Here is a 10,331-nt window from a genome sequence, read left to right as displayed (position 1 = left end):
TCCAGGTGGCGGGGAAGGGTCGGTGGTCAGGGATTTGGGGCCTCACATCTCCCCGCCCGCGGAGGCCCCAGTAATTGACTCTGGTTGAGCGCTGCAGGTAAACAAGGGCCCAACCATCGCCCAAATCCTCAACAGGAGGACCCGAATCCCAGGGACCAGCACTGGCAACGCGGTAACGGGAGACCCCGCGGCGGCGCCCCGCGTTGGCTCGGCCAGCGAGGAAGTGAAGCCCTCGGGGCCTCGGAGCGCCAACCTGGGCGTTTGAGCTTTGCGGCAAGTCACTGGAGAGTTGGCTGGATTTTGTCCCAAGCCCACTCCACATCTTCAGGACAGGACGGCCGCAAGGACCCCTCCCCCTCTCCGCTCCCACCCTTCCCTACCGGCCGGCCCCGGGAGAGCCTGGACTCAAAGGCACTTTCCACCCCAGGCCCAATTGGCGTCGGATTTGGAGGGTCGCCGCCCGTGCGGAGGAGGACTGACGGACCACCGGTCCGCTGGGGACCCGGGAAGCCCGCCGCCCTGCGGAGAGTAGCTCGGGACAATCGCGTGCTCACTCACACACACACACAACCCCCAACCAATGAAATAAAGTAAAAGCCCAAGGTCTGCCTCCGTGGACAGAGACGCCCCCCGGAACCGGACCGAGCGTGGGTTCTCCCCGGGGGCCAGAGGGGCTGGGGGAGGAAGGGGGAGGGGGAGAGAGAGAAGGAGCCGGCTGAGGGCCCCTCATCTCCTCCGCCCCCGATGTTTGCTGGAGTCCGGCTGGGCGGCGGCGGCGGGAGGGAGCGGCGGGCAGAGCCCCTCGGATCCCACCGCACACACTCGCGCCCCTTCCCCTCCCCTCCCCTCCCCCCCCCCTCCCACCGGCTCGCCGCGACCCCAGCCCCAGCCCCCTCCCCTTCCCCTTCCCCGCCCGCCTCCGCCCCCATTCTTGGAATTGTGTGGAAAAATTCTCAGCCAAACCTCCCACCTCTCCTCTCCCCCCACCCCCGCCCCACTCCCCACGCCCTTTAAAAAGCCCCCTTTCCTCCCCGGCCCCTGCACTCTTTGTGAATGAGGGCAGGGAACACGGCCCTTCCCCCGCCCAGGAGCCACGCCAGACCGCCGCACTCAGAGGACTGTTTGTTAATAGTCCAATTAGATAATTGCCATCTTTCACTCCTTTTGCTCCGCATTTCCCATAAAGGAATGAATGGGGAGAGCGGCGTGGAGAGGGCTTCTGCCCCGGCAAGGTGACGAGAAGGGCTAGAGCATGCTCCTTGCACAAGGCCATGCGCTTGAATTGAATCATTGTGGCCTAATCAATGCTCTTATTGGATTACTGGCTGTTGCTTTTCTCAAAGATATTGTAGCAGAGACAATGAAATAGCTAGGGGAAAACTTTTCTTTTTTTTTTAAGCAGATCTCACAGTTGAGATTTTCTCGGCTCTCTCTCCCTCTCCCCCTCTCTCTCCTGCTGGACTCTCTGAGTACAAAGCTGCCCTTTGAATGGGCTGCCTCAGGGCTGCTGGAGGTGCAGGCATGAAAAAATCCAACTGGAACTAAATGAAGAGAGGTGGCAGTTTAAGATGGCTGTCAGCGTCGAGGTGTGTTAAGGAGTTGTTTGGGACGAAAGCTTGGCTTTTTAGAGGGTGGGGGAAGTACTTTTGGGGAAAACTTTTTCTCCCCCCCCCCCTTTTTTTTCCCCTCCTAGAGGCGACTGCTTTCTTCTGCCGCAGGGTGTGTAAGGGTTTTTGTTTTTTGTTTTTCCTCCCCCCCCTCCACCCTCATTCAGCTCTATCTGTCGAGTGTGGAGAAAACCCCTCTAGCCAGTGTGTGAGCAGGAGGGTCAAAGGCAAAGGGAAAGTTAATAATGCCTGCTAACGGTACTAACAATTCAGGATGAATCTTGTCAAAAGTTTTTCTGGAAGTGTGGGTCTTTGATTGTGTGTTTCCTGAAAGCAAGACCAATCATTTCCGTTTATTCACTGGCTAAACCCCTACTTGATTGGGGACAAGGACAGAAACCATCCATTACGGTCTGATATATTATCCAAACAATTTAGTGTATTCATGAGGTAGCCGAAACGTGGAGGCTGCGAAATTACCCGTAATCAATTGCAACAGCGAGTGTGCGTCCCCCCGGGTGTCGGACAACTGCTACTCGCCGTCTCAGTAATAGGCGGGAGCCGCAGCAATTCGGAGTTGCGCTGCTCGCTACCTGATCGCCAGGCTGGGGACACTGGACGTGCTCAGAGGACGCGGGCGCTGACGAGGCGGCTTCGCCGCTGCTCCACCGGGATCCTCGACCAGACCCGCCGCCTCTCCGCGAGCGCGCCACTCGGCGGTCGCCGCTGACCTGCCCGCGGCCGCCGCAGCCGCCCCGCGGGGACATTCATTCTTGCCGCTTGCCTCTCTCCGGACCGAGCGTAGGGGCTGCATTGTAGTGGTTTTGTCCCCCGTCTGCTTTTTTTTTTCTCCTCCCCCCACCCCCCCTTTTTTTTTTTTTTGTTGCTCTTGCCTCTCCTATGTTCGGGAAACGAGACAAAATGGACGTTCGGTGCCACTCGGACGCAGAGGCTGCCCGGGTCTCGAAGAACGCGCACAAGGAGAGCCGGGAGAGCAAGGGCGCGGAGGGGAACCTCTCTGCCGCCTTCCTCAAGGAACCGCAGGGCGCCTTCTCTGCGTCGGGCGCCGCGGAAGACTGTAACAAAAGTAAATCCAATTCAACCGCGGATCCGGATTACTGCCGCCGGATCCTGGTCCGAGGTAGGAATGGGTCAGGGCTGCGGGGGGCGTTCTTTAGGGGCGACTCAGGGGCTCGAGCTGCGCGCCGCCACCGACCCCGGCAGGCCGGGTGGGTCTGCCGCCTGGGACTTAGGAGAAAGTTGCTGGCCCTCCCCGTCCCGGGTGCGGCCAGCCGCTGGGGATTCCCACCTGGGACGCGCGCTCTCCAGGAGCTTCGATCCCTTCAAGCCTCGAGAGGCGCCGCCGGCTTGGCTGCTGGGGGAGCCGAGGGACTGTGCGGGAGGGCCCAGGATCCAGGCTGCGGCCTCCGACCCGGGAAAGAAGCCGGAAACTCTGGAGGACCTGTTTGCGTCCTGCGGACCGGAGGACCTGCGGGGAGCCCGCTCGCGGGCTCCCGCACCCTGGCGAGTTGAGCGCATCCGAGGGGGGCGCGGGCGCTGGAGAACAGCCGCGGACCGCCGGCTACGGCCAGGCCAGTTGGCGCGCTGGGCCAAGGGGCTCGGCGCCGCGCTCGGGCCTGGCCGCCGCTGCTGGGAGAAGCAGCCAGGCTGGGTTGCCAGGCCGCGGATGCCGCTTTAGTGCTGGCCTCGACCCCGCTCTGCTGCGCGGCGTGCGGTCGGCTCCGGCGGTGGCGGTGGTGAGGCCCGGCCCCGGCGCGGCGCCGCCCCCGCCGACTGATCGCCAGGCCCTGCCGGCTCCGACTCGGTCCCTCCTCCTTCCGCCGCCGGGTTCGGGAGGGAAGGAGACCCCGGGATGGGGGTGGGAACGGCCGAAGTGCGGTCTGGTCAACACGCTCCAGAGCTGGGGCCGACAGGATCTGGGCTGGTCAGTGCGGGGACCCTCAAGCTACAGGGGACCCAGTCCACGCAGCCGAGGCCCCCAGGCCAAAAGGAACGTCAGCCGATTTGGAATTGATTTTTTTTTCTCCCCTGTCCGGAGGGCTCTACAAAGGCCAAGTCCGATTCTTCTTCCCATCAGCTGTGTGGAGTTAGTCCCCTCAACACCCACCCCCCAAGCACATACAGCGTCCTTGCTCCCCGGCTGTGGCTGCAGGCCCACCAGCCCGACTTCCCACCTCCGGACTGCTGGCTGCTGATGACTGTGTCCCAGAAGCCAGCTCCGGCCAGGGGAGGTGGAGGAAGGCAGGAGGGTTCTTGTGCCTGATTATCTCCCCTTCCCCAGATGCCAAGGGGTCCATCCGAGAGATCATCCTGCCCAAGGGCCTGGACCTGGATCGGCCCAAGAGGACGCGCACTTCCTTCACCGCGGAGCAGCTCTACCGGCTGGAGATGGAGTTCCAGCGCTGCCAGTACGTGGTGGGCCGGGAGAGAACCGAGCTCGCTCGGCAGCTCAACCTCTCCGAGACCCAGGTACTCAGCGGCCGGGCTGCACACAGCTCAGCATCAGCCTCCTTCCCCTTCACCCCCAGCCAGCTCTTCCTCACCACCTAGCTTGACTCTGGGTAGAGCCTCCCAGGTGAGGCAGAGAAGATAAGGAGAATGGGGAAGAAAGGGAGAAGGCTTTCTCCCTTTCCTAAGCCATCCCTTTCTGCCTCCACCCCAAATCTTCCATGGTCCATGCTCTGCCCACCTTGGCCTAGCCCAGGAGGCCCCAAATCCTAGCCTTTTGGATTTCTTTTTGGACCCCAGTCTTGAGAATTCCCTGCTTGTCTCTGCTCTTGGAGGAACCGATGTTTGCCCCTGTTTTGGCCACCCCATTTTGGCCAGATTTCCAGGCACACCCCCTCTGGAGGCCCTAGCCTTACACAGCACCCAGGCCCATTCAGCAAGAATGGGGCTAGGGCCAAAGCCCCCTGTTCCAGAGCTGTGGGTGACAAGTAGGGATCAGAAAGGTGCATATTCCGGAGATCTGCCTTTGCAGACCAGGTTGCCCCGATGCTTAAGGCTTTCCCTGGTCTTGAGCTGGACTCAGCCCCATTCCCAGCCCTGAGCACCCACTGTGGGCACCTAGGAGACCCTGTCTTAAGTGCCAGTGATGTGTGAGGTATGGGATGGGAAGCAGATCTGGGGCCTTGGGAGCCAGCACTGACAATTGTGCTTGAGGTCTTCTCCTTTACATGAAATCCATATGATGCTACTGGGGCTGGCCGTGTGAACTCTGGGCTCAGGAGCACTTTAGGGCCTGAGAGCTTTGTGTTGTGGGGATCATTTAGGGCCTCCCCAGGGCATGGTACCAGCTTGACCTACGTAAGGCTTATTTCTTTCTGAGGACCAGTTCCTTGACCTGTGCCCAGCCCTGAAGTGGGTGGGGAGCATTTTAGGTATGGGATCTGGGCAGAAAGCTGAGAACCAAGGACAGAACATACTGGATGTTTGAGTTTGAGTTGGCATGGTAGCTTTTTCCCTACTCTCTCTGCCACCATCCCTCTTAGTTTACAAAATCTAGACAGAATAACCTTTCCCTAGAGCTGCCAAACTCCATTCTGGGCCACCAGCTAGGCCTGAAGAGGGGCAAAGGGAGAACAGGAAGTAAGAGGGGAGGTTGACGAGAGAATTTAGTCCACTCCAGCCTACTGACTTCCTCCCATGACTCCAAGGTTCATGATGGAGAGCAGCTGAGTTATAAATTAAAGTTATCACTCAGACCTTTCGATCCACCTGGTGGTGAGGAGGTGGAGGAAGCTTGGCCTATAAAGTTCATCCTGCACCAATTATTCAGTCTATAGCCATCTTCCCTGCTTTCTGCTAGTTGATAGTCAATCTGACCCTAACAAGCAAGAAATAGCCTCTTGTAGCCTTCAACAGGAGTAGTGCTCTGGGGCTAAATTCGAGCCAGTTGGGCCACACTCCTCCCCATTCACCCTCACTTCCCACTTCCCGAACTGCATCCTTTAGGCCTTACACCTTCTCCTGGCAATGCGGGCTTTTACGCAGCACGGATCCATAGTCCCGCTATGGGTAGTGCGGCGGCCCAGTGAAATAACTTCTGGTCTTCCTCCAGTCAGGGTCGTGGACATTTTTACTTCTTTGTTATTTGTAACCCGGGCTGGCCTAGGCCTGCTTCCATGGCCCGGAAGCGCAGCGTATGGGAGCTGTGTCCCCCTCTTGGCGGCCCTGACTCCCCGCCCCGCAGCTCCCGGGCCCGACTTCTCCGGGCTGGGGCTGGGACTGGGGCTTCGGCTGGAGTTGGGGGAGGGCCCCCCGGAGCCCTCGCGCTCCGGGAGCCCACTCCCCTTGACGCCCGCCTCCCTCTGCCCCTCTCTCCCACCCTCCCTGCGCCCGGCGCGCAGGTGAAGGTCTGGTTCCAGAACCGGCGCACGAAGCAGAAGAAGGACCAAGGCAAGGACTCGGAGCTGCGCTCGGTGGTGTCGGAGACGGCGGCCACGTGCAGCGTGCTGCGGCTGCTGGAGCAGGGCCGCCTGCTGTCGCCGCCCGGCCTGCCTGCTCTGCTGCCGCCATGCGCCACAGGCGCGCTCGGCTCGGCGCTACGCGGGCCCAGCCTGCCGGCCCTGGGCGCGGGCTCTGCCGCGGGCTCGGCAGCCGCCGCCGCCCCGGGTCCCGCAGGCGCCGCGTCCCCGCACCCGCCGGCCGTGGGAGGCGCTCAGGGCCCCGGGCCCACCGGGCCAGGGGGACTGCACGCGGGCGCACCGGCCGCCGGCCACGGCCTCTTCAGCCTGCCCGTGCCCTCGCTGCTCGGATCCGTCGCCAGCCGCCTTTCCACCGCCCCGTTGACAATGGCCGGTTCGCTGGCCGGGAATTTGCAAGAACTCTCCGCCCGATACCTGAGCTCCTCGGCCTTCGAGCCTTACTCCCGGACCAACAATAAAGAAGGGGCCGAGAAAAAAGCGCTGGACTGATCTTAAGTGTTTTCCTGTATTTATATTTATAGTATCTATCGTGGTGATATTTATGGACTCACGCGCATTAGGCGCCCAGGGCTGCTGCGCTGGGCTCCCGGCTCCCAAGAGGCCTCTGACAGCTCTCCTTCCCCACCAGGCTCTGCTACCAATATTACCCCATTTGGGCTATTTTTTCCCCCCTACCGTTCCTCTGTGTCCTCCCACACCCACCCTTCGCCCCCAACTTCCTTCTGAATCCAGGAGAACCCAAAGAATTGGGGGGAAAGCCCGAGTTAGCCAACCTGATGCCCCAACCGGTGCCTGGCCCTGGAGGGTAAAGTCTAGTTCTAAGTCCAGAGCACAGGACATCTGCTCTAGATCGAGCCACTGCTGCCGTTGATTATTCTTATGGATATCTGAAAAAGGAAGCTGGCGAGCAGACCCCAGTTGAAAAGGCTGACAGGTTTCGTTAGACCAAAAAGGAGGACGTTCCTTCCTCTCGCCAGAGAAACCAGGGCTTTCAGAAGCCCCTGGGCCCCACTTTGTGGACTTCTCGGGAGAGCCGGTGCACACGCAGCTTCCTGGCTGGACAAATCCTGCCGAATTTTCTCCCCTTTAAAGAAACTCCAGTCACAACCACCCCCGACCCCAGGAGACAATAAACCAAACATCGTGATGGGCAACGGCGGTAATAAATTTGATCTCATCGGCAATAAAAGGAGAGTAAGAACTACCACACAAAACCAAATGGAGTGGAACCAGTTTTTAAATACTCATAACGATGGAGTTTAGAAGGCATAAGAAAATACAGGATACAAAATGCGTCCCAGGGCAATACGGAATTAAAATTCTGGGTGTTATGACTTAAAACAGGAATTTAAAAGGGAAAAGCAAAAGAAAAGCCTATGCTGCTAACGAAAGAAAATTCAGAATCTTTTCCGAGGCTGCGCCGGGAGGTGGCCGACAGCTTCACGCTCCTCCAGGAGAGAGAGCTGTGCAGCTCGCGGCAGCTCCCGGACGCTGGCGCTTCTCCCCACCGTCTCCCTTGTTCCCGGAACCGTGGCTCCGGGCAGAGTTGCTAGGTTTGGAAACAGATCAGTGCCCATTGCCTCCTCTCGTCCTCTGCCCGGATTCACAAAACCCTCCCAGCACGCAGGAAACGTCCCGATTTCAGAGTTCTTTGCGGACGGGAGGCAGGGACGCAGCTGGGGACATCAGGGCGGCCCGGCCTCCTCTGTCGGTAGTCTCCATATCCCGATCAGTTCCCTGCGTGGATATGAAAGGCATCCCTCTCCACCGCCTCCCCTAAAACACCCCCAGGGTTTCCACGGTCCCAAGTCAGAAACCCGGACCGCGACGCTGTCGCGGCCTCACACCCTACCCGCACAGCCACGGCCACCCGCATTTTAACCAAAACCACAGACCCAGACGGCGAGGTGCCGCAGTGTCTAGAATGTATTCCTCCAGCCGAAGCGAGCGCAGAGCATTTTAAAAATAGTAATTTTATTGTAAATTATTTACGTCGGAAGCTTTTTTCCCTTTTTTCTTTTCTTTTCTTTTCTTTCTCTCTCTCTCTCTTTTTTTTTCCTTAGGCAAATAGTGAAGAAAATAATGAACGATTCAAACGCGGGTAGGTGTCACTGAATCCTGGCTACTAACTTTGTTCTGAATGTTTTGGATATTTGGATGTTTTGTATTTATGTGGTGAGAGTGAAATATATATATCTATGATGATAAATGAGGTGTATTTTTGTCTTGTATTTGAAGGATTAAAAAAACAAAAAAGAAGAAGAAAGAAGACCCAGCAAGTGATGAGTCTCTGGGTGGGGACTCCTGAGGCAGAGCGTGGCAGCCCCGGCAGTGGCAGTGCCGGGGGCCCTGCCACTGGTACCGAGAGCGTTTGGGTTGAGGTTTGGGGAGGGTTTCGGTCCGGGAGACAGAGGTGCCTGCCGACGATGTTTGTTCTGCTTCCTTTCAGTCTCTGGCTCTCTGTCCCAGCGGTGTCGGACCATCAGGCCCTCCCTCCTAGATCTCCCACTTGGTGTTTCTCGGTTTATTTAGGAATTTGTCTCCGGAAACCCTAGAGCTCCTGCCTAATAACGCCCCCAGCTTCTAGAGTTTGCCAGCCGCAATCTCCATGCCGGCAGTATTTTGGATTTGTGCAATCACAGGGCCCAGAACAGGGAAGATTTTCCTTTCTTCTGACTTACAATAAGTCTCTTCACCGTCAAGGAGAAACTTTGAAGGAGCAAGAGAATAAAATAGCTATTAACTCCTGCAGAGACCTCTCCCCCCACCCCACCCCACCCCAGTACATACAACATACACAGTGGTGACGGATGTAGATTTTGCAAACAGAAATCTGGGGAAGCTAGGAGGGCTGGGGACAGTACTCCAGGGCACGCTCTTCTAAAGCTGAGCGGCGGGCGCGGCAGCTCCAGCCCCCTCTTCGTGGCGCCTGAGCCCCTGGGGGGCATGGGGGCTCACAGTTCTCTTGGGGACACCCGCACAGGCCAGGCCCCTCGGCCCCCCACGCGTGCACTGGGCCTAAGCCGCGAGCTTGAGGCATCTGAAATGAGGCGGCGGCACGGTGTGGGCGGCGGAGTTCCTGAGCTGAGTGTGCGTTGGGCTCTACAGAGTTTAGGACCCTCGCCGTGGGCTCAGAGTTCTGAGAGATCAGAGCAGCCACAAAGCCCAGACAGTTCACTTTTGTTTCTCAAAGTCTCTACACACCCCTCCCCCGCCCAGCCACTTTCCCTCCTCTACTTGTTCCGTCTACCCTTTGCGTTCCCTCTAAGGACCCCTCTCCTCTGGTGGGGTCCCAGTCTCCACCCCCTTGTTTCTCCCCCTTGCCATCGCTTCTCCACAGTCTGGCTCTCTCCCTTCTTCCTCTTTCTCCACTTGGAGACTTCCAGTGTCTCTCTCTTTCTCCCCGCTTTTGGATTCCTCTGTCTGCCCGGGTGGCCCCAAGGCCGATGCGTGGGTGGCTCTTGCTGCAGATTCATGGCTGGTGGCTGAGGCCAGCAAGGGGAGAGAAGGGAGTGAGAAGGTGGCATCATTTTATAGAACAAAGGAAAGCACAAAATCGCAGCTTCAGGGTCCCCAGGAAGCTCAGCCCCCTCCCCCAGGATCCTCAGCCTGGGGAGTCACCAAGCAGGCCCCTCAGCAGCCCCCCACCCCACCCCACCCCCGCCTTTCTCCTTTTTGCTTTCTTATCCCTAAAAGGAGAAAGAACAAGTTACCCCATCTCCTCTCTGCTCTCACCTCCCTTCCCCTCCCTGGCTTTGGGAGAGCTGCTGAGCTTTTCACCTGCCACTCGGAGTGAAGTTCTTCTTCGACTCTTCTGCATAGAACAAGAATTACAATTTGAATTAAAAAACATTTATAGACAATTTATTTCATTTTAGTGCCCGTCCTGTTTCCTCTCCTTCCCCAAGGGCCTTCAGCAAGTTGCTTTGGTCCCTAGAGTCTTATAGTGAGGCCTCTGGCCTCCAACTAGTGACTCACAGGCCAGGGGGGAGGCAGGTGACCTCTGTGAGAACAACTGGCCCCATCTGGGAGAAGGTGGAAGGGACTTCTGGGGTCATGGAGAACAACTGGAGGTAGGGGTACTGAAGGGAATCTCATGCTCAGGCCTGCACAAAGCAATATCCAAGTTAGCTCAGAGCAGAGGAGAAAAAGAAAAAGCCTCTCACCAAACTCCTGCGAGTCTGGCGGTCAGGTGTGGCAAAGATGAGGGAAGTCACTCCGGAGCTGAACCGGACGTGTGCTCATATCCATGCTTGCAGTTGGCCTAACTCTGAGC

The 10,331-nt window shown here is 58.3% G+C and overlaps 1 protein-coding gene across 2 annotated transcripts; it reads left to right on the top strand.

Annotated features, from left to right (window-relative positions):
• The first annotated feature begins 2,507 nt into the window (after positions 1-2,507).
• VAX1 (ventral anterior homeobox 1) lies at positions 2,508-8,363 on the top strand. 2 transcript variants are annotated; one of them, XM_068549064.1, is made up of 4 exons: positions 2,508-2,748; positions 3,910-4,097; positions 8,119-8,156; positions 8,294-8,363. In XM_068549064.1, exons 1-4 carry the CDS (start codon positions 2,508-2,510, stop codon positions 8,361-8,363), a joined length of 537 nt encoding a protein of 178 aa, XP_068405165.1. The 2 variants fall into 2 exon arrangements, with proteins under 2 accessions (XP_068405165.1, XP_068405164.1); XM_068549063.1 differs by lacking the exons at positions 8,119-8,156; positions 8,294-8,363 and adding an exon at positions 5,978-6,544.
• Positions 8,364-10,331: the final 1,968 nt, after the last annotated feature.

The sequence above is a fragment of the Eschrichtius robustus genome, chromosome 7, assembly GCF_028021215.1.
Source record: "Eschrichtius robustus isolate mEscRob2 chromosome 7, mEscRob2.pri, whole genome shotgun sequence".
Taxonomy (NCBI): Eukaryota; Metazoa; Chordata; class Mammalia; order Artiodactyla; family Eschrichtiidae; genus Eschrichtius; species Eschrichtius robustus.
The sequence above is the reverse complement of the archived record's forward strand: the minus strand, read 5'-3'. Positions and strand labels throughout refer to the sequence as shown.